This window comes from Microcaecilia unicolor, chromosome 4, assembly GCF_901765095.1.
Source record: "Microcaecilia unicolor chromosome 4, aMicUni1.1, whole genome shotgun sequence".
Lineage (NCBI taxonomy): Eukaryota > Metazoa > Chordata > Amphibia > Gymnophiona > Siphonopidae > Microcaecilia > Microcaecilia unicolor.
The window spans coordinates 238,544,294-238,566,129 of record NC_044034.1 but is presented as its reverse complement, the minus strand read 5'-3'; the positions used below and the strand labels follow the sequence as shown (position 1 = coordinate 238,566,129).

General features: G+C 41.7%; 1 protein-coding gene across 1 annotated transcript in view; it reads left to right on the top strand.

The window, feature by feature from the left end:
* TM9SF2 (transmembrane 9 superfamily member 2) overlaps positions 1-21,836 on the top strand; it is a 215,442-nt gene that overhangs the window by 155,048 nt on the left and 38,558 nt on the right. The window contains 3 exon segments of the mRNA XM_030201349.1: positions 3,426-3,523; positions 3,526-3,564; positions 3,567-3,583. Of these exon segments, the coding sequence (XP_030057209.1) occupies positions 3,426-3,523; positions 3,526-3,564; positions 3,567-3,583 (154 nt within the window).

The window sequence follows — 21,836 nt, the reverse complement described above, 5'->3', positions numbered from 1 at the left end:
CCATTTTGCACTGTCACTATTCTAGCTTGTAGATAGGGAATCCTATATGTGAGGATTGCATATTCTGCTTGCCCTCTGAGAAAGCACAGTTGCTTATCTGTAACAGATCTTCTCCAAGACCAGCAGGATATTGGGCTTTGCAAAACCCTGTCACTTCCCTAAGAATTGATTTTTTCTCACAAATTGATGGGCCCCTGCATGACCACCATGGTGAAGGATGTCTTTGATGAAACAAAAATCATGTCAGAAAGTTCTAGAACTTGCTCTGGCCTAATCTCCTTCCAATAATGTCACCTTATGTGTGAGGCTGTATACCCTGCTTCCTTTAATAACATCTGTTATATAAGTAACCAACTTTGCTTTCCAGAGGCTTGAATGGGGGTTGGTGGGAGGAGTTTATTGCTATAGGTAAGGGTGTTGATTGCTTTTGACCTAGTTTAGACATTACAGTGATGGTCCTTGGCTAGGGGCTATTCAGTCTTCCAGGACTGCTGTACCAAGTGTCATGCTTAAACAGTGACCTGCTTCACTGCCCACCAGGGGCTGTGAATGCTGTTTGCACAACATCCCCAGCCAACCTGGAGTATGGAAGACAAAACTTAGGAGACTGATCTAAGGCTTTCTGCATGGCAGGCCATAGGACTACCACTTGAGCCCATAGGTTGATTCGAGCCCTGTTTTAATGTGCACATAAAGATTTAACCATGTTGAAATAGGGGGTGTAGCAAGATGGCAACCCTGCTCTGAATGCTGAACTCTGCATTCTTTTCCTGTCTTTGCAATTGCCGCTTCTGAGTCTATGGGGGAAACAGAAAGGGGCTTTTCAGGCAGCTAAGCCCCCCCTATTTACCTCTCTACCCCCGGCCCTGAAAAGAGGCCCAATAGATACCTTTTGTTCGATGGGTTTGGGTGCAGATTGACTCCAGAGAGAAACTGGCTTGAAGACATGCCACAGGGAGGAGACTCTCTCACCCATGGAGCACAGATGCCCTCCGCAAACAAGGCCTTCAGCTTGAAGGCGAAGGGTGAGAAAATCAAGCAGGTTGAGATGCTGGAGGTGATTACCCAGTTGGACGTTTGTCTATAGAACACTCTATTATACAAATATTGCGAATGACAACTGACTTGAGACAATCTGCAGGTTCTGGTGACTTACCATCATCATTGCGGAGTGGTCAGGATTTAGAATTTAATGTTCAGAAGCCACAGACTGTGACTCTTGATTCACTTTGGAATGTAATAATATCTTGGACAAAGGTATGATGACTCATTCTATTCTTTAAGGGGTCTTTTACTAAAGATTAGCTCAAGTTATCTGCAGCAGGGCCCATTTTGATTCTATGGGCCCTACTGCAGATAACTTGAGCTAATCTTTAGTAAAAGACCCCTTAAGGGAACAAACAAATTTTGACTGAACTTTCGAATTGCACTATAAAAAGTTTGGAATGTGACAAGAAATTGATAATTTTGGAATTAAGAGTTGCTACATTAGAATGTTTTCAACAAGTTAATGCGCATGAACTATTGGCAACACAAAGAAAGTTAAATCAATGGAAAATTTATCCAGAGTGAAAAATCTTCCTATTTTGAACTTTCCAAGGATTACTAGTACACCAAAAGAGACTTTAGTTCGATATTTAACAGAAGTTATTGGAATTCAAAGGATTCATTTCTAACCATATCTTTCAGATGTGATCAAATCATGCAGAAAAGGAGGAAATAATTTTTGTTAAGACCTCAAGTTCTTCAGCTAGGAGCTCATTTTGTTCTGAACTTTCATGTAAATATACAGTTTGGTATCAGAATGTGAAGTTTATCTTTTTTTGAACTAAGTTTTTGACCGATAAGCCTCTTCCTTGGTTTCATCTTTTGGCATCTTCTGATATTATTTGAGTCTCTTAGGTCTGCATTGAGAGGTATTGCACACGTTTGTTTTGGAGTAGGGCCCAATCAGTTTCTTAATTCTTCCTAGTGAGCTATGCCCCCTCTAGTTTAAAGACCTTAGCATTAGAAGTATGAGAATAATTGTATTTCTTATATTTGATTTGCTTGTTTATTATGTTGAAAAAACAATTTTCCCTCTTTTATGGACATATTCTATTATTACTTTTCAAGTGTTGACTTGTAATTTGAAAATGCTTAAATAAAACATTTAAAACAAGTTACCAAACTTTGCAATTAATTTTTTTTCTGCACATAGTGTTCACCATCCTGACATGTATAGAGATAATTATACTTAAAAAGAAGAGGACATCTTCAAATTTGAAGAAAAATACTTTTTTTTTTTTTTTTACAATGAAAATATAGGAGCATGTTTTTCCTGTCTCCTTCATACATTTCTGGGGGGACATCATTATATAGTTAAGACAAGCATTCATTTGAAATAGTTGAAAATTTGTATTCTACTGGTATTCAGTCCTACTAGATTTTAAAAGGGCAAGCCTGGCCCTTCTGGATATTCTGTCTGTCTGGTATCTGTTGTTCTAAATCAGGGGTGTTAAACTCATTTGAACATCTAACCGCATTGTAAAAGTGGGCTGATTAGGTGGAGGGATGTTTTGCATATTTATCCATAATGAACATTAATGCTCATATTTTCTCATGTGTCTTGTATGGCCAGTTAATTTATCTAGTCTTTTTTTTGTAGTAGTAGTAGTAGTAGTAGTAGGGAGATTGGGGAGGGATTAGTAATTGTTACTGGGACAGGTGGAGAATAGAGAAAGGGAGGGGGGGCTAGGAAAATGGGGAAGGAAGAAGCTAAAGTGGGGGAATCAGGAAGCAGAGGAAAGGGTTCAGGAATGGGAGAAATAAGAGGTCCCAGATGAGGTAAAGGAATCAGGAGAGGAAGGACAATCCCTTCACTCACCACTCTCACCACCCCTTCTTTCATTCTAACATTGAAGGACTTTACCACTGTTTACCATGTCTAAAAAAAATGTTTTGCCCTTTTTTATTTTCCTCATTCTCTCTCAACCTCTTGGCCATTGGCCAACACTTTAGAAGCAAGGAAGAACTCTTCCTGGCTTTATCCTGCACTTTTCCATTTTTACACTGTTCTGTTTATTTTACCCTTTCTTAATTTTTAATTTTTTAATGCACTCGAATTGACATACATTGTAATTCGCAATCTGTGTGTGTGCAACACAACAGCTCTGGCACTCTCTGAGAAGAATGACTGCCTCCATGTTGCAAGACCACTGCATGATTGGAAGAGGGCCTGCTGAGCTCCATTTTCATCTGCAAGGTTGACTGAGATATGACAGGGACTGTGGGTCAATGAAGGACCTCAACGGACCATGGTTTGACATCCCCTATTCTAAGTAATAGAAACATGATAATGTATTTGTGCTTCAGATAATGTTACAAGGATTAAGGACAGTAGAAAAAATGTCTTATTAATGAGAAAAAAAATAACTTGTTTTCAGAATCGTATTCGTTGATTTCTTTGTCATGAACCTAATTCTTTGGGGAGAAGGATCTTCAGCAGCAATTCCATTTGGTACTTTGGTCGCTATATTGGCTCTGGGTTTTGCATATCGGTGCCATTAACATTTATTGGTGCTTATTTGGCTTTAAGAAAAACGTGAGTATTTAAGTACATTGCATTATATTGATAACTCATACCTTCCCAACTATAACAAAAGAGCAACTTCAATAAACAAAACAACTGCCTAACAGAAATGTTTCAAAATAACTCGGTTTGGAGAAGACGGCTGAGGTCTATAATACCCTGAATGGAGTGGGTAAATATGAATTGATTGCTCTTCAAAAGTACAGATTAGGGGTATATTCTATGAAGTTATGTAAACAAAATAGGAGAAAATATTTTTTCACTCAACCTGTAAGTTATGTTCTGGATTCGAAGAACAGCAGAAGAACAAAGTCCCTTGCACAAAACAAGCAAGCAGAAGGCAACAAAGTGACACCAAATAATTAGGAGCTAGATGATGTGTAGGTCCTATAAAGGTTTATTTCAAACATCCATGGATAGGACCTACACATCATCTAGCTCCTAATTGCTTTGTTGTCAGCTTCGCTGTGTTTTGCTTGCTTGTTATGTTCTGGATTTCATTGCCAGAGCAAATGGTAAAAGCAGTTAATGTAGCTGTGTTTAAAAAAAAGATTTGAACAAATTCTTGGAGGAAAGTACATAAACTATAATTAAGAAAGACCTGGGAAAAGCCACTGCTATCCCTGGGATTAAGTAGTATGGAATCTTGCTCTGTTTTGGGAACTTTACAGATACTTGTAACTGGACTGGCCACTATTGGAAATGGGATACTGGGCTATATAGACCCTTGGTCTGACCCAGTAGGACAACAGTTATGTTATAATATACAGACCACCTCTTAATCGTGACCTGCCTTTCTGTTGTTCTTCACAACATATCTTAAACTCAAGATGTACACTACTCTATAATATCTCCTAATTCACAGCATCCCCTGCCTTTCTTTACTGTTCCCATCAATAAGCTCAGCTAACCCATATCAGAACCAGGGCAGTTTTGTTAATTCCTAAAACATAGTAGATCAGTGATAACAAACCAAGGCCATCAATTACTAAGTTGCATTGATGTTTACCTTGTGTTAATTCTCATTAATATGTGCTTAAGTACAAAGTAATAGATCTAACATAGTAACATAGTAAATGATGGTAGATAAAGACCTGTATGGTCCATCTAGTCTGCCCAACAAGATAAACTCATTTTACATGGTATGTGATACTTTATATGCGGCTTACATAGTAACAAGAGAATACAATCTGTAGTATTAGACTCAACAAAGGAGGTATGTGATAGGATAAATGAACAAGGAGTAAGTGGGATAGAAGAGGTGTAAGAGAAAGGATAGGGATAGGTAAGGAGGTGGGGCGATAAGGCAGAAGTTGGGACGAGCATGGAGGGTAAGAAGGTTGATAGATATTTTCTGAGTCATTGTTGTTAAAGTTTAGTTGGACCGGTAAATAGATGTATTGTTTGTTTGTTTATGGTATGTCAAGTCATTCGGGTAAACCTGTTTGAATAGATGGGTTTTCAATAGTTTCCTAAAGGGAAGATATTCACTAATTGACTGAATGTATCTGGGTAGAGCATTCCAGAGTTGGGATCCCAGGTAGGGGAAGTTAGATGCATGGTAGGTTTTGTACTTTAGACCTTTGCAATTGGGAAGGTGCAGGTTAAGGTATGATCGTGAAGTTGTTGACATGTTTCTGGTCGGAAGATTTATTAGATTGACCATGTAACTTGGTGATACTCCATGGATGATCCTGTGGATTAGTGTGATGGCCTTAAAGTTGACTCATTCTCTAATAGGGAGCCATTGAAGTTTTAGACGGAGGGGTGTTGCACTTTCGAATCTAGGCTTCCCATAAATAAGTCTAGCTGCCGTGTTCTGGACAGTCTGAAGTTTTTTCATGATTTGGGCCTTACATCCAATGAAGATACTATTACAGTAATCAGCGTGGGTGAGTACCGTGGATTGTACCAAGCTGCGGAAGGTATTCATTAGGAGATAAGGTTTCACACGTTTCAACATCCACAACATGTTGAACATTTTCTTCGTGACGCATGTTGTGTCGTCTTCAAGGGATAAATATTTATCCAGTGTAACTCCAAGGACTTTCAGATTGTTGGATATAGGAATTGTGACATCAGGAGTGGTGAGAGTAGTTGGATGGAATGTGGAATAGTGGGAAGAGAGGATTAGGCATTGAGTTTTGTCTTTGTTCAGTTTCATTTTGAAAGCGTTGGCCCAAGAAGTTAGGATATTCATACCACTGGTTATTTTGTCGGAAATTTCTGCCAGGTTAGATTTGAAGGGAATAAATATGGTTACGTTGTCAGCATAGATAAAAGGGTTGAGGCCATGTTTGGAAAGGGATTTAGCCAGAGGAATCATCATAAGGTTAAGTAGAATTGGGGATAGAGGAGAGCCTTGAGGTACACCGCAATCTGATGACCAGAGAGATGATATTGCTGTAGATGACTTGACTCTATAGGATCTAGAGGTAATAAAGCCCTCGATCCATTTTATAACATTGCCACCAATTCCCAACTTATCCAGAAGTCCTAGTAAGAATACAGTGGTCGACCATGTCAAATGCTCCAGACATATCAAACTGTAAAAGGAGTACACTATTTCCGAATGATATTTCTTTTTTGAATTTGGATATTAAAGTAAGCAATACCGTTTCTGTACTGTGGGTAGGACGGAAACCCGATTGAGACGCATGAAGGATGAAGAATTTTTGAATATACTCATTGACTTGAAAGGTCACTCTGTTTTCCATCAATTTAGTTAATAGGGGGATGTAGGCCACTGGTCGGTAGTTGGTAACATCACTTATAGGTTTCTTGGAGTCTTTTGGTATAGGTGTGAGTAATATGTTACCATGTTCGGTAGGGAAGGAACCCTGCTGCAACAAGAAGTTAAGGTGGGCAGTGAGATCTGTGATGAAGCGTTCAGGGGTGTCTTTCATTAAATGGCCAGGGCAGGAGTCAAGATGACAATGGGATCTGGAGAGTTTGGAGATCACCTTGGAAACTTCTTTGGTGGTGAGGAGGGTAAAACTTGTCCATGAACGGTCAACCGGAGTTTCATTGATGTTAAGATCCAATTCATCGAGATAGGTATCTATGTAGTTACCATCATGGGAAATCGATTTACGAAGATTAGTAATTTTATTATAGCAGTGCTTTGCCAATTGGTCTGCAGATGGGCTATTTGAAGGTGAGAGGGTAACTTGATTGGTATTAAGGAGGTTCTTTATGAGTTGATATTGTTTATATCTGTGCCATTGGTTGTAATTTTTTTTGAGTATAGTAAGTTCTTTTTGCTCTCTTAATGGCATTCTTATAATTTCTCTGTGACTGTTTCCAAGCGTTAAAGGTGAGATTGTTTCTTGATCTACTCCATGCTTTTTCTAGTTTTCTGGTTTGTGATTTTAGGTTTTTTAGTAGGTCATTAAACCATGGTGATGGTTGACGTCTTCGTAAAGTTCTGGATCTAAGGGGGGCAATTTCGTCCAGGATGAGTTGGCATCTGGTGTTCCAATTTGTGAGGAAGGAGAGTTAGGTTGTGCTGACCAATTATATATATGTTGCCAAAAGCTGTCTTTGTCAATCCGTCCTCTAGTGGTGATTGTTAAAGGATTTTGAGTTGTAAGCATATCCTTTGTGCGCCAATGTAAGGTTAGTGTTGATTTATGATGGTCAGACCAAGGGATATTAAACCATTTAATATCAGATATAGTTATGTTTTGGTTGGTGGAGAGTTTTGGTCCTAAGTTCAACACTTTCAGCTTATTCACGAGTCTTCTGTGGGCGACCGTATCAAAGGCTTTGCTGAAGTCCAGGTAGATTACATCTAGCGCATGTCCCTCATCCAGTTCTTTGGTCACCCAATCAAAGAAGTCAATAAGATTCGTTTGGCAGGATTTTCCTTTGGTAAAGCCATGTTGCCTCGGGTTCTGTAACTCGTTGGCTTCTAGGAAGTTAACTATCCTTTCTTTCAGCAGCGACTCCATTATTTTTCCTACCACCGACGTGAGACGTACCGGTCTGTAGTTTCCCACTTATTTCCTGTCTCCACTTTTGTGAAGAGGGTCCACATCTGCTCATCTCTAATCTCGTGGAACCTCTCCCGTCTCTAAAGATTACTTTAAGAGGTCCGCCTCTGGTTCTACCACGTACTTCTTTTCCTATCATAATGAGGGAACGCTGCAAAAGAATTTGACAGGGGCAAAGCTTGGAAGGGCGAGTGTTTCTTTGTCACAGATCTTAGTCCACCAGAGCCTACTGTGACCCATCTATTCCTCTGATGTTTCATTCTCTGAGGCAGTGGTGGTGGTAAATTAGCTGGGAAATGAGTAATCCTGGACGCTTCTTTAATTGTAGTTAATTCCTTCTTGAGTTTGTTGATCTCTTCTTTCAAGGCTGATATTTGGAGACAGATAGGACAAGCTCTAAGGTTCCAGTTAGTTTGCCTTAGGATTAAAGCAGAACATATATTGCACTGAATGAAGGTCATAATGATGTGATTCACAAGTGTGAAAAGGTGAACTATGAGAGGGAACAACAAGAATTAGGATTGACCAATTAAGTGTAATGAAGATACTTGTCCTTGATTGTCCTATATAAAGGGAGTTTACCTAGGGGTGGGTGGGACTAGGACACAGGTAACCTCAGTTACCATTTCATCTCATTTAGAATAATAGGACTTGCATTATTGTATGAGCACTGTACTTTATCTGGATTTATTTACTGCCTTTTGAAGTAATTCACTCAGGGCCCTGTTTACTAAGGTGCATTAGGTGTTTTTAGAGCACCTACACTTAGCGCGCGTGCTAACATGTAAACATAGTAACATAGTAGATGACGGCAGAAAAAGACCTGCATGGTCCCATCCAGTCTGCCCAAGACAAACTCATATGTGTATACCTTACCTTGAATTTGTACCTGTCCTTTTCAGGACACAGACCGTATAAGTCTGCCCAGCAGTATTTCCGCCTCCCAACCACCAGTCCCGCCTCCCATCATCGGCTCTGGTACAGACCGTATAAGTCTGCCCTCCCCTATCCTAGCCTCCATCCACCAACCCCTCTTCCCCTCACCTGCTCCGCCACCCAATTTCAGCTAAACTTCTGAGGATCCATTCCTTATGCACAGGATTCCTTTATGCACATCCCACGCATGCTTGAACTCAGTTACCGTTTCATCTCAACCACCTCCCGCGGGAGGGCATTCCAAGCGTCCACCACCCTCTCTGTGAAAAATACTTCCTGACATCTTTCCTGAGTCTGCCCCCCTTCAATCTCATTTCATGTCCTCTCGTTCTACCAGCCTTCCCATCTCCGGAAAAGATTCGTTTGCGGATTAAAACTTTCAAATATTTGAACATCTGTCTCATATCACCCCTGTTCCTCCTTTCCTCCAGGGTATACATGTTCAGGTCAGCAAGTCTCCTCTCATACGTCTTGGAACGCAAATCCCATACCATCCTCGTAGCTTTTCTTTGCACCGCTTCCATTTTTTTAACATCCTTCGCAAGATACGGCCTCCAAAACTGAACACAATACTCCAGGTGGAGCCTCACCAACGTCTTATACAGGGGCATTTAAAACCTCCTTTCTTCTGCTGGTTACTCCTCTCTCTCTATACAGCCTAGCAATCTTCTCGCTATGGGCCACCGCCTTGTCACACTGTTTTGTCGCCTTCAGGTCCTCAGATACTATCACCCCAAGATCCCTCTCCCGTCCGTGCCTATCAGACTCTCCCCGCCTAACACATACGTCTCCCTTGGATTTCTACTCCCTAAGTGCATCACTTTGCATTTCTTCGCATTGAATTTTAATTGCCATACGTTAGACCATTCTTTCTAGCTTCTTCAGATCTTTTTTCATGTTTTCCACCCCCTCCGGGGTGTCCACTCTGTTGGAAATCTTGGTGTCATACGCAAAAGGGCAAACTTTACCTCTGTAACCTTCGGCAATGTCACTCACAAATATATTGAACAGAATCGGCCCCAGCACCGATCCCTGAGGCACTCCACTACCACCTTTCCCTCCTCCGAGCGAACTCCATTCACCACCACCCTCTGGCGTCTGCCCATCAACCAGTTCCTAATCCAGTTTACCACTTCGGGTCCTATCTTCAGCCCGTCTAGTTTATTTAAGAGCCTCCTGTGGGGAACCGTGTCAAAAGCCTTGCTGAAATCTAAGTAGATTATGTCCATAGCACGTCCTTGATTTAATTCTCCTTTCACCCAGTCAAAGAATTCAATGAGATTCGTTTGGCTACGATTTCCCTTTGGTGAAGCCATGTTGTCTCGGATCTTGCAACTTATTGGCTTCCAGGAAATTCACTATCCTTCCTTCAGCATGCTTCCATTACTTTCCAGTAACCGAAGTGAGGCTTACCCGGCACTGTAGTTTCCAGCTTCTTCCCTATCCCCACTTTTGTGAAGAGGGACCACCTCCGCCATTCTCCATCCAATGTAGGCGCCTATATGGGATATTTGTAGGCACGTACATGGTTAATGCACGTTAAAAACATTAACACGCCTATAATGCTGCTTAGAAACAGGGCCCTCAATGTGGTTTACAGCAAAAATAAGTCAAACAGAGGCAATAGATAATTACAAAAGTAAAAATATTGAATAACAGTACATAGTATGGCACAGTATGCTACTTTACAATATCAACACAATCTCTCTATATAAAACGCACCTCCAACGTTCTAATGAAGCCTCAAGTCTCCAAACGTTTTAAATTTGTAGTTGTGTAGATCAATGTTCCTCCATGAGTGTCTGCCCCGCCCTCGCGTCACAACATGATGACGTCGAGAGCGGAGCACTGACATTCAACGAATCGCATCGCCCACCCTTTGCTATGCGACGAAGCGTGATGTCAGACGCATCGCGAGCCTATGCGAACGACCTGCAAGAAAGGACTACCATCACCCCGCCCTCGCGTCACAACGTGATGATGTTAAGGGCAGAGCACTGACACTCAACGATTCGCATCGCTCATCCAAAACACGCTTCCTGGCTACTGTAAAAGCAAGAAGGGCTCCTTCTCCTCCCTCCCCGCCTGAGTTTGTCTCTTCTCACCCTCATGGACAGACCAGTGTGAGCTTTTGCAAAAAAGCAGCAGATCACAAACAAAGGCAGGCAGGCAGCCTGAACGTCGGAGGGTGGGAGCCAGCCAGCCAGCTAGCCTGAACATGGGACGGAGGGAGGGAGCCAGCCTGAACGTGGGAGTGGGAGGGAAGGACCCTGAACGTGGGAGGGAGGGAGGGGGCCACAACCCTGAAAGGCAGAGGGAGGGGGGGGCCATGACCCTGAAGCTGGGAAGGGGGAGGCGAAGGAAGGGGGTAGGGAAGACGGAGGAGGGGGAAGGAGAGCAGGACAGAGGGGGGGTCCCTGCTGCACACTCTCATTTTTTCTGACACACACACTTACACAGACAGCCTCACTCTGTCACACACACACACACTCGCACATTCACTCTGTCTCTCTCTCTCTCTCTCTCTCTCTCTCACACACAGTCACTCTCACACACACTCTCTCAAACATACACACTCCGAGGAAAACCTTGCTAGCGCCCGTTTCATTTGTCTCAAACGAGCATTTTTCACTAGTATACAATAAAACATGTTAATAGGTAGCATAGTATATAAGTGGAGGTGGAACATGCAGGTAAGATAGAGTAACAGGAGTTAGAATACAAGGGGACTAACTTAAAATTACATGTGAAGGCAGAAAGATGCATGAATATGATCTCAGTTGTATAGCTTTAAAAATTTGCCACCTCACAAATACGTAATCTTCAGGGGAATTATGTGAATAAAAACTCCTGGAGTGGTGATTTTACTAACCCAACTAATTTGGTATACTCAAAAAGTAACGTATTAAGCTTACAGTTATTAGTTGACCTGAAAACTAACTGGAGATCAAAAGAGAGGAGATTGCATTATGATCTGAAATAGAGGACAGTATTTCACATGACTCCTTTGTAATGAGGATGTGCTAAGAAAAATAGATCGTACCGTAGGAATCAAATTAGGTGGGAAAGGTATAACTTCTATATTTTGGATCATAGATTCACCAGACAGGTTTTTTTTTTCTTTGTTAATGTTTTATTTATTTTAGATGAACAAAATAACAAAGAACCCAGTCAATTAATTTCACAGACCTTCTGATACAACCAAACCCTCCCCAGAAGTGGTAGTTGCCATATGCACTCAGCCCTCCCCACGCCTCCATGTGACCCAGACATCACCAAGCATAAACATTTTTATCATCTAACTCCCATTGCTAATAATAGTACCATATCTTACCTAATTTCTCCCTCATTCACTGTAAGAGAGGTGTGTTAGTGTTTTTTGTTGTTGTTGTTACATTTGTACCCCGCGCTTTCCCACTCATGGCAGGCTCAATGCGTCAGGCAATGGAGGGTTGAGTGACTTCCCAGAGTCACAAGGAGCTGCCTGTGCCGGGAATCGAACTCAGTTCCTCAGTTCCCCTGGACCAAAGTCCACCACCCTAAACACTAGGCCACTCCTCCACTCAAGTTCTTCCAAAACTTTGCTAGACTTAGCCATGCTGCTGCAAAACCCAATAAGTCTATCATGCTCCCTATTTATTCCCTCTACTCACCTTATTCAACAGCACCACCATGTCCATTGTTAAGGTCTTGCCAAATCATTGCTTCGAACATCGCTGTAATTTTGTTTGCAATAGGGTCTGATTCGCTCACACACTCTCACCAGATATGTTTAAATGTGCTTTTTAGCCTAGACTCCAACATAGCCCCATACTTGTCTTATAAGTTTTTTTGCTGACATTTTGGTTTCTTAATACCAAAGCATTAGTACTTTATATGCATTCTCCACACCATGTCTTTGCCAGCATTATATGGACTTTTTTTTTTTTTTTTTTTTTTTTATAAAATCTTTCTCCATCTTGCGCCTTTCAACTCGTAGCCCAAGTCATGTTCCCATTGCTTGAAAAGATGCAGCTATTTTCCTCCTTTTCTCACTCTGTTCAACAGGAGATATATCATATTTTTGCATATAGAACCTGTGGGTTATACACGGTTTTACCTTTTTTTTTTTTTGCAGAAGGTATGGGGTATGCACAAATGCAGGTTATATATAAATATATTTACAAAATCAGGTCTTTTCAATGGGAGTAATGTACAGTTTTATATTTTAATGCAATAAATGTGGGGTATACATAGATGCGGGGTATGTACAATTTTACTCTTAAAGTCTTTTTTTTCTGCAGGGTGTATATGTGTGTGGGTTGTAACATGTGAAAATACAGATCCTGGGATATCCAGTTTCTGCAATTTCCAGTTCCAGTTCAAGAAATGTTTATTGATTTATAGGAAGGCATAACATATAAATCAAAAACCATAATGATGCAGAAAATCCTAATATTGGATCAATATGGGATCAAAATCATCCAAAGTAGTAGGAAGTAATACAATGTAAAACACATAACAGAATATAGAACATTAATATAGTATATAATGCATAATATAGAATACAAAATATACATGTTGGGAAGTGATTTATTAAAGGGTCCATACATATAATGCCAAAATTAGGTGACAAAGAAAGCATTGGACTGGGAAATACGTAATTGGAGGAAGAATAATATGTATGAAAAAGGTTGTAGAATATAAGAAATCTTCAAGAAATGATATTTAAACATAAAGAGGAAATATTTGGAAGAGTTAGGAATGTGAGCAAGTGTTGGGATATCCATTGCGCATTGGTCCCTCGTTTGAGTTTCCTGTCAGCCAACATATCTCCCCTGACTTTTGTCTTATAACGTAGTGTTTCAGTTGTAAATATGGGAACGAGTCTCCTACTTTCAAGTTAAATTATCTTGTAGGTCGCCAAACTGTAGCACCTCTCCACATTCAAACACTTGCCCTATGTACTCCATCCCTTCCTGTGCCCACTGATTAAAATCTCAACCCCTCCCATCTCACTCCCATGTTGAAATTCATAACATATAGGTGAAAAAGGATTGTACCTCCTATAGCCCAACAACCTCTCTCAAACTTGCTCCCACGTGCTTTGTGTATTGCTAATAATGGACAATAGTCCCTTCTCACCAACCATAATATCCATCCCAAAGGTATCCCTCCTACAGAATTGTGTTGTATCTGTGCCCAAGGCTTCAAGGTTGGTGCTGCCCACTTCTGCAGTGCTTTCAGTTGAGCAGCTTAATAGTATTGCTTCAAATCAGGGGCCCCCAACCCTTCTTCCCTCTTGGGCATGCATAACATTCTGTATGCTACCGTAGAATGACACCCCTACCATATAAAAATTCTAAATTTCTTATGTAGGCATTTGAATACAGTAGCCGGGACTTCATTTGGGAGAGTCTGAAATAGATACAGTCATTGTGGTGGGATCCTCATGTTAAGATATTTGATCCTCCCAATCCATGAAAGACTTAGCCTCCCCCACTTCTCAAGTTTGTGAGCAGTGGATCTCAAACACAGAGTATAATTATGATGGTACATCATGGGCCTATCACCTGGTATATTAATTCCTAGATATTTAATAGTGGACCTCTGCCACTTGAAAGGATAGTCCATTTGTGGTTGTCCCATCATCTCTTCTGGAACTGTGATATTAAGAATTTTTTTGTGTATTAAAACTTGATATTCTGCCTTTACATTACAATAAGTCAAAGCAGTTTACAACTAAATGATAAACATAAAATCAAAGAAAAGGAAATCCGTATGATAAAGGAAAGAAACCATTCACTCAAGTACAGTATCTTAGAAAACAGTTAAAATCAAAACTGCAGTTGAGTTACAGTGTGTTTAGATCTGTCAATTGTGGTCCTAACCCCAGCTTTTCCAAGGTATGGAACATAAAGGGCCAGTAGACCTTTCAAAGGCCAATATATCGCTTTTGAGGAAACCACAGGCTCTGCCGGGGGATTTCGAAGCTGCTAACCATGAACATACTACTTTACTGGATTTATATCCCACACACGTCCGAGTCGAGGACTCAGTTCTGTGTGGCTTACATCAAATTAATCAGAAAAGAAACAGTTACAAGTTGGGATTGCTAACATTATTAGATTACTCAGATATACGTGTCCAGGTTAGAGGTCGAGAAGAGAAAAATGTACGAGTTAATATAGCTAGGGGGATATGTGGTTTGTGTATGGCTTGTTGTGAAGTCTGTCGTTTGATGCTAGGTTGCATTGATCAGTAGGAATTTCTTAAACAAAAATATTTTTCATTTTTTTGTGAAAGCTTTCATAGGTGATGCTGTGTGTCCTTGGGTAGGTGATGCTGTGTGTCCTTGGGCAGTGCATTCCTCCATCTGGCCACATTAAATGGGAGGTTTGCGGTGTGGGCTGATTTGTAGACCACCCCTTTACAACTGGGAAGATGTATGATGAGGTAGTCTCTCAACTTCTGCTTGAGGGCTGGTTGCGCTAGTTCTACTTGCAACATCATGTAGCTTGGTGCAGTGCCGTATATACAGTCTGGTAGACAAAAGTGCAAATTTTGAAGATTACTACTGCTCTTATCAGTAGCCAGTGTAGATATTGCAGCAGTGGTGTTGTATTTGGATGCACCACAAATTAGACATGCAGAGGTATTTTGTGCTGTTTATAGTTCTTTTGAGTATGTATTGTCTACACTCCACATAGATCATATTATAGTAGTCTACCTTGGACTAGAGTGTAGAAGGTAGATTTTGAAAAGTATGCTCTTAGTCGTCGTCTCTATAGAGATCTGAATACTTGATGTGAAGGCTGATATTTAATATTCTAGTGTGAAATGTTGATCGATCAGTATTTCTAGCACTTTGGAGTTACTCTGGAGTGTATTCTGTTTGATCAACATGAATTTTGTTGTTTAGTATTGGTTTGGAAGGGCTGGTTATCACCATGAATTTTGTTTTATCTCTGAGTTTCAGCTTGAAAGTCATGGCCCAGGTTTCCATCAGGTCAAGTGCCCGTTTGATTTCTTTGAGTGCCGCCATGATGTCATCAGCAAACGGGATGCAAATGGTTACATCATCCACGTAAATGTAGGTTTTGAAGCTGTTTGTTTCTAGTTTGTGGCCCAAGGCGGCCATCAGAATGTTAAACAATGATAGAGAGGTGGGGGAACCTTGAGGCACTCCACAGTTCGGAGTCCATTCTGCTGATAGGGATCCTGGCATTTTCACTTTGTAGGATCTGCTGCTTGGGAATCCTTCAAACCAGGATAGAACCTTGCCCCCTATTCCTTTGTTGTCTAGCATGTTTAACAACCCATGGTCTACTAAGTCAAATGCTGAAGACATGTTGAATTGGAGGATCCTGACCCTTCTGCCTATGCTGATCTCTTTTCTCAGTTCAGACACCAGGGTTGTTAGAACAGTCTCTGTGCTGTGATTTGGGTACAAGCCCAATTAAGAGCTGTGCAGTATGGAATAGTGTGTCATATAGTCCATGAGTTGATTTGTGGTTATGCCTTCCATTACCTTGGTAATTAGGGAGATGAATTACACAGGTCTGTGTTTGGAAACTGTATCTCATCTGATCTTGTTATTTTTTGGGGATGGGTGTTAGGATGATGCCTCCTTTCTCCTTTGGGAATTGGCCCTGGTGAAACATGAATGTGATATATTTCGTTAGGCAATGTATGAATGTATCTGAGGCATTCTTTAGCAAGGAATTCAGACAGATGTCTAGTAGGCATTGTAATTTAGCTTATCTGTTCACAAGACTCTTAACCATGTCGGTGGAGGGAGGTATGAAAGTTGTCCATGTTCTGTCTGCTGGCATGGGGGTCCTCTGTGCTTCTTATGTCTAGGTATTCTCTGAAGTTGGTCGTATGGGTGGGTAGGCCTCTCTTGATGGTGGAGATTTTCTGTTCGAAGTGGTTGGCCAGCTCTTAGGCTGAGGGGTGTGGTTTGTTATGCGCTATTAGATCCTGTGTGTTCAGTAGACCATTTACCAGGCCAAAAAGGTTTTTTTTTTTTTTAAAGTTTAGTTGATGATCTCTTACCTTGTCTTTGTAATATTTGGCTTTGGTTTTCTTGATATCAGATTTGTATTTTTGGATCATTTTATGCCATTGTGCTTTGCTTTCATCGGATTTGTGGCGAGTTCATTTCCTCTCAAGTCATTTCTAGGCTTTTTTCATCTGCGATAGTTCCTGGTTGAACCATGGATGTATAGTTCACTTAAGCTTTTTTTCAGCTTCTATGGTGCTATTTTGTCCAGTATTGTGCTGCTCTCCTTGTCCCATAGATTCAGGAAGGTGGTTGTGTCGTGCTGGTCTAACACATAGTTTTGGCGTATGTTGTGCTAAAGTTGTTCTGCGTCAGTTGTTCCTCTTGATGTCTCTAAGTTGGGTCTGGCATTCTAGAATTTATTTTTATCCTGTTCTGACCATTCTAGGATGAATGTTAGCTTATAGTGGTCTGACCATGGTGTTGGTGACCATAGAATGCCTCTGATTTTCATTTCATGATGGTTTTCCGAATCTGTAGGCTAGCATGTCTAGCTGGTTCCCTTTGTTGTAGGTGATGTCAATAGTTGGATGTTGGAAGTTCCACATTGCCAGGAAATCCATTAGGTTGCAGGTGTCATTATCACTCTGACAGTCCAAGTGTTAGTGTCGCCCAGTAGAACTACACTGTCATTGTGAGTGCAAGTGTTTGAGAGAAATTCCATTAAATCATCCTGTGTGTCTGTCCACTTTCCAGGTGGGCGATAGAATAGGGTGAAACAAATGTTGCCCTGGATTGCATGGTCGCTGAGTTTGCAGGACATAATTTCTAGAGAGGAGGTTATAAGGTAAGATGCGAGTGCAAGGTTGAAGGATTTGTACAGGATGGTGATACCTCCTCGTTAGTGGTTCGGGTTTGGTGTGAGATTTTATATCCTGTTGGGCATATGTCCCTAATCATTGGGTTGTTAATGGATCGTAGTCATGTTTCGATTATAAAGAGTAGCCCCAGTTGTTCCTCCTCTAACCAGTCTCTAATGGCTTCTGATTTGTTTACTATGGACCTTGTGGTAATGTAGAGCCAGTATGCTGTTTCTCGCAGACTAAGCAAACTAGCTGACGTTTTATCCTATTGTTCAAGGTGCCTTTTCAATTGATGGTGATTGTTCTATGTCAGGTGTTTGCAGTGAGACCTATTGCAGTTTTTCTTGGACAGGCTCTGGGTGTTAACAGGATTGGTATGTTTTGATCTTCGCTGAAGGCAAATGTCTGATGATAGATGAGCCAGGTTATTATCAGATAGTAGACCAGCCGTTGTGTGTAACCCATCTCTTTGATTTGGTGAGTGGAAGGATATAGAGATGAATGTCTGTCTGCTCGTGTGGTCGATTATGTTAGGTGCTTGTCGAGTGTGTAAATTTGTGAGATGCATTTCTATGTACGGGATACCTTGGGGGAGTAAAATGTTTTCACAGATGCTTATTAAGCAGGGTGTTTGTTGATAGTTTTTAAGTTTAGGTTGCGCTGGAGCTGATCCCTCCCTATTGTGGTTTGCGAAGGTGCGCGAGTCGGGCGATGTTTCCACTCTGTGTGCTGATGTCAGAGTGAATCTTGCTGGCCTGCGTGGGTCAGGATGGCCCGCGGGTAGAGTGGATGTTTCTGCTTTTTGTTAGTTTTAGTCACTGTACAGTGTGCCTCTCAGTAAGAGATGGTTTTCCTCTTTTTCAGTTGCTGCTGCTAGCGATTAAGGCAGCAGAATTGAGGTAGAAAGATCTGGCTGGTGTTAAAAGATAAGCTGGCACATAACTGCAGTATCTGCAGTAGTGAAACAGTGGCCTAAAATAGCAGTTAAGGCCTAAAGGCAGATATTGCAGTGAAATTTTAACACGTTGTGGAAAGCTGACCTGCACAGTGTACTGCCTCCGGTAATAACACTATTCTGTCAAGATAGAAGCTACCAATTTCCAGGATTCAGTTTTCACCTCCAGATGTTTCACATTAAGCAAGAGTATTCCTGTGATTTGGGAATTGAGAAGCTTGTGACTGTCCTGATGAAGTCTGGCACTCTGTCTCAATAAACTTGGACCTTTTACACAATCCCGCCATATGTGCTGAAAGATAATTTATATTAGAAAAAGGTCTGGGGAGCAAGTTGAGTTCTAGAAACTATTAGATGGAGATAGGCTAGTCAAGGAGTAGGAGGGCCTAACATTTCAATCCCTTTCATTCAAGGAATCTGGTTCGAATTCTTCTTTTGCCTATTTTCTTACAAGATTCATTGTGGCCTGAGTTAGGGTCATAAGTGTTGGCCAACATGAGTTGTTTAGAGGAGACATTCCAGAATAACAAACTACCCCTCATCCGGGATTTTTGGTGCCTCTTGAAATTAAGGGTCCTGGCTTTAACTAGTGAGGCAACACCATAGATATTGAAGGATATGACATCAAGTGCAGACTCTTAGTTTGGTCAATGTGTGTAGTACAAAATTATAGAAGTCTGAACAAGCCCTTCTATGCTAGAAGAGCACAATCCAATCATAGACTAGAAACAAAATTAGACTGTCTAAAGAATGAGTGTTTTTTTCCATTAATAGTAAAACAAGATAATATAAAAATACAGAAGCGGAGTCATGTGATGCTGTAGAGGGAGAGAGACATGTTCTCCTGCTCTCTGGGGCCCCAACGCCTTATGTTAATAATTAAACCCCTAAAAAGCTGCTGGCTCCTGAGATTTTTGTCTCCCTCTGGATTGCCAGTACATGGACAAGTTTTTACAGACTCCTGCGAGGACTATAAGTAGCAGAGGAGTGAAGTGGGAGAAAGAAAAACCCCACATGGCAGACGGAAATACTGAAGACCAGCAGAAAACGGAGGGGCCGACGTTTTCGGCGGAGCAGCTATCCCAGTTAACAGCAGTGGAGAAAGCGATGGAGGTGAAATGGGATTGCCTATGAAGCCAAATTACAAATATAGAGACGTTGTTGGCTGAAACTACACAAAGAACTGGAGAACTTGAGCGGAAAGTGTCAGAAAAAGAAGACACAGGTAACCCACTAGAGCAGCGTATGAAAAAGATGGCCACTACGATTGAAGTGATGACAGCGAAAATAGATGATCTGGAGAACAGATCACGGAGAGCTAATCTGAGGATCATAGGTCTTCCGGAATCGGTGGGAGATAGTGTTGGGGACTGTGCTGGAAAAATGGCTAACATCAGAATTTGCACTGTCGGACCACGCGGGGCCTTTGTGCCTCGAACGGGCACACCGCGTGGGACGGATACAAGATGGCCGACAGACACCCCGAGCAGTAATCTTAAAGGTACACAATTACATTCACAAAATGGAGATCATACGTGGATTCAGGATGAAGAGTGAAACAACTAAGTATGATGGACATACTATCCAAATTTTTCTAGACTATTCGGCGCAACTACAAGAACGAAGGAAGCAGTTTACTCTGATATGTAGACTTTTGCACGAGATGCAGATGCAGTTTATGCTGCTTTATCTGGCGGTCTTGAAGATTAAGCATGAAGGCAGTTAGAAGACCTATGAAAATGTAACAGAGGCGTCTGCTTTTCTGAAAGAACATGAGAATAACTGAAGAGCTGGGGGCTCTGATAACCCTGTCAGCTGAACAGTGGTAGAGAATGGAACAGAGTGGTCAGTAGCTGCATGAGTGAGATGAATTTGTTGTTAAGATATGTTTAATAATACTTTGGGTTTTGGATGGGACTTTTGCAACTGAAGAGGGTGGGGGAGCCCCAAGCATGGAGGTGACTCTGAACCTTATTAGAATGGGTTGGTGGAATAGGAGGAAGGGAAGGCAAGACAGGAAGCGGGAGGGGGGAGAGGGCGGGAGAGGGGGGGCAGGGGGAAGGTGGGGAAAGGCTAATCGGAAGAGGCCTAATACATAAAGTCAAATGTACATTAGGATACGAGCATAATGATGGGTGCAGGAAGGGCGCTTGCAAATGCTGTGCTGTGGGGGTAGGGTGCCCCTGGGTGAGGCTGGGCACCTCAGGGAAGACGATAAGCATAGTGTTGTGGGAGCCTCTTCAATGGAATCCTGGCTAGGGCACTAGGCAGAGAAGTGCGCCTGGTCTCATAGAACGTCTGTGGGATCACTTCTCCAATAAAACGTATGAAAATATTAGCGGCTTTAAAACATCATGGGGCTCATATAGCTTGCTTACAGGAGACGAGGCGCTCGATGGAGGAGCATGCAAAGTTAAAGAGGCAATGGGTGGGAGAGATGTACTGCTCACCGGCAAAATGCAGAAGGGGGGGGGGGTGGCAATCTTGCTCCATAAAAATGTGGGGTGCCAAGCTCTGCTTTAAGGATAGGGAGGGGAGTATATGGGAGTTCAAATTAATCTTCAAGGGAAGGAGATGCTGCTGGTGGCAGTATATGCACTACTAACTAAGAATAGGGGCTTCTATTCTCATCTCCTGGCTAAATGTCAGAAATACGCTAACATGCCAATGGTGATAGCTGGAGATATGAATCGGGTCTTTGACCTGGAACTCGATAGATCAGAGGCCAGTACAACCAGGGTTCCACAAGGTGAGACGATATTGGAGTCCTTTTGAGGTCGTCGGGCCTAGGGGACCCTTGGAGGCTGTTACACCAGAAGGAAAGAGAATACACTTAAACATCTAAAGTTCACCGCACACAGTCGAGATTAGATTATATTTTAACATCTTCGGAGGTGTTTCCCCAGATAATAGAGGCAAGTATAGGCCCAGAGGAGATATCAGATCATGCCCTTATCTGGATAGATTTAGAGGTGCAATTTTACTTTAAACAAAAATCGGAGTTGGTGTTTCCCAGCATACTTGTTTTCCTCCCAGGAATTCACTAAATACCTTCATTCTAAATGGGTGGAATATCTTACATTTAATGAGCAACACTTAGAAGACCCAAGCCTCTTCTGGTCTGCTGTCAAAGTAGTGCTGAGGGTGGGACATTATAGCCTATGTGAGCAAACGTAATCGCCAAATTGCGCAAAGAGTAATAGCCTTGGAACGTCAGCTCAGGGAGGCAAAGAGGACATACACCCGAAACCCGACACCTGCTTTATTTGATTCTCTCATGGCAGTAATAATAGCGCTGAATGGCTTATTGCATGAGCGTATGGCTCGCTCTCTTATATATAGGAAATATGTCCTTTATAAACATGGGGACAAAATAGGAGGTTATTTAGCGCGATTAGTGAAAAAACCACGTAGACCGCATTTCATCTTGGTTCTAAAAAAGAGTTCAGGAGAGGCAACTAATAGATTTGAGGAGATCGCTGAGATTTTGAGGGAGCACTTTGCAGCACTATATGCCGGGAAAGAGGGATAG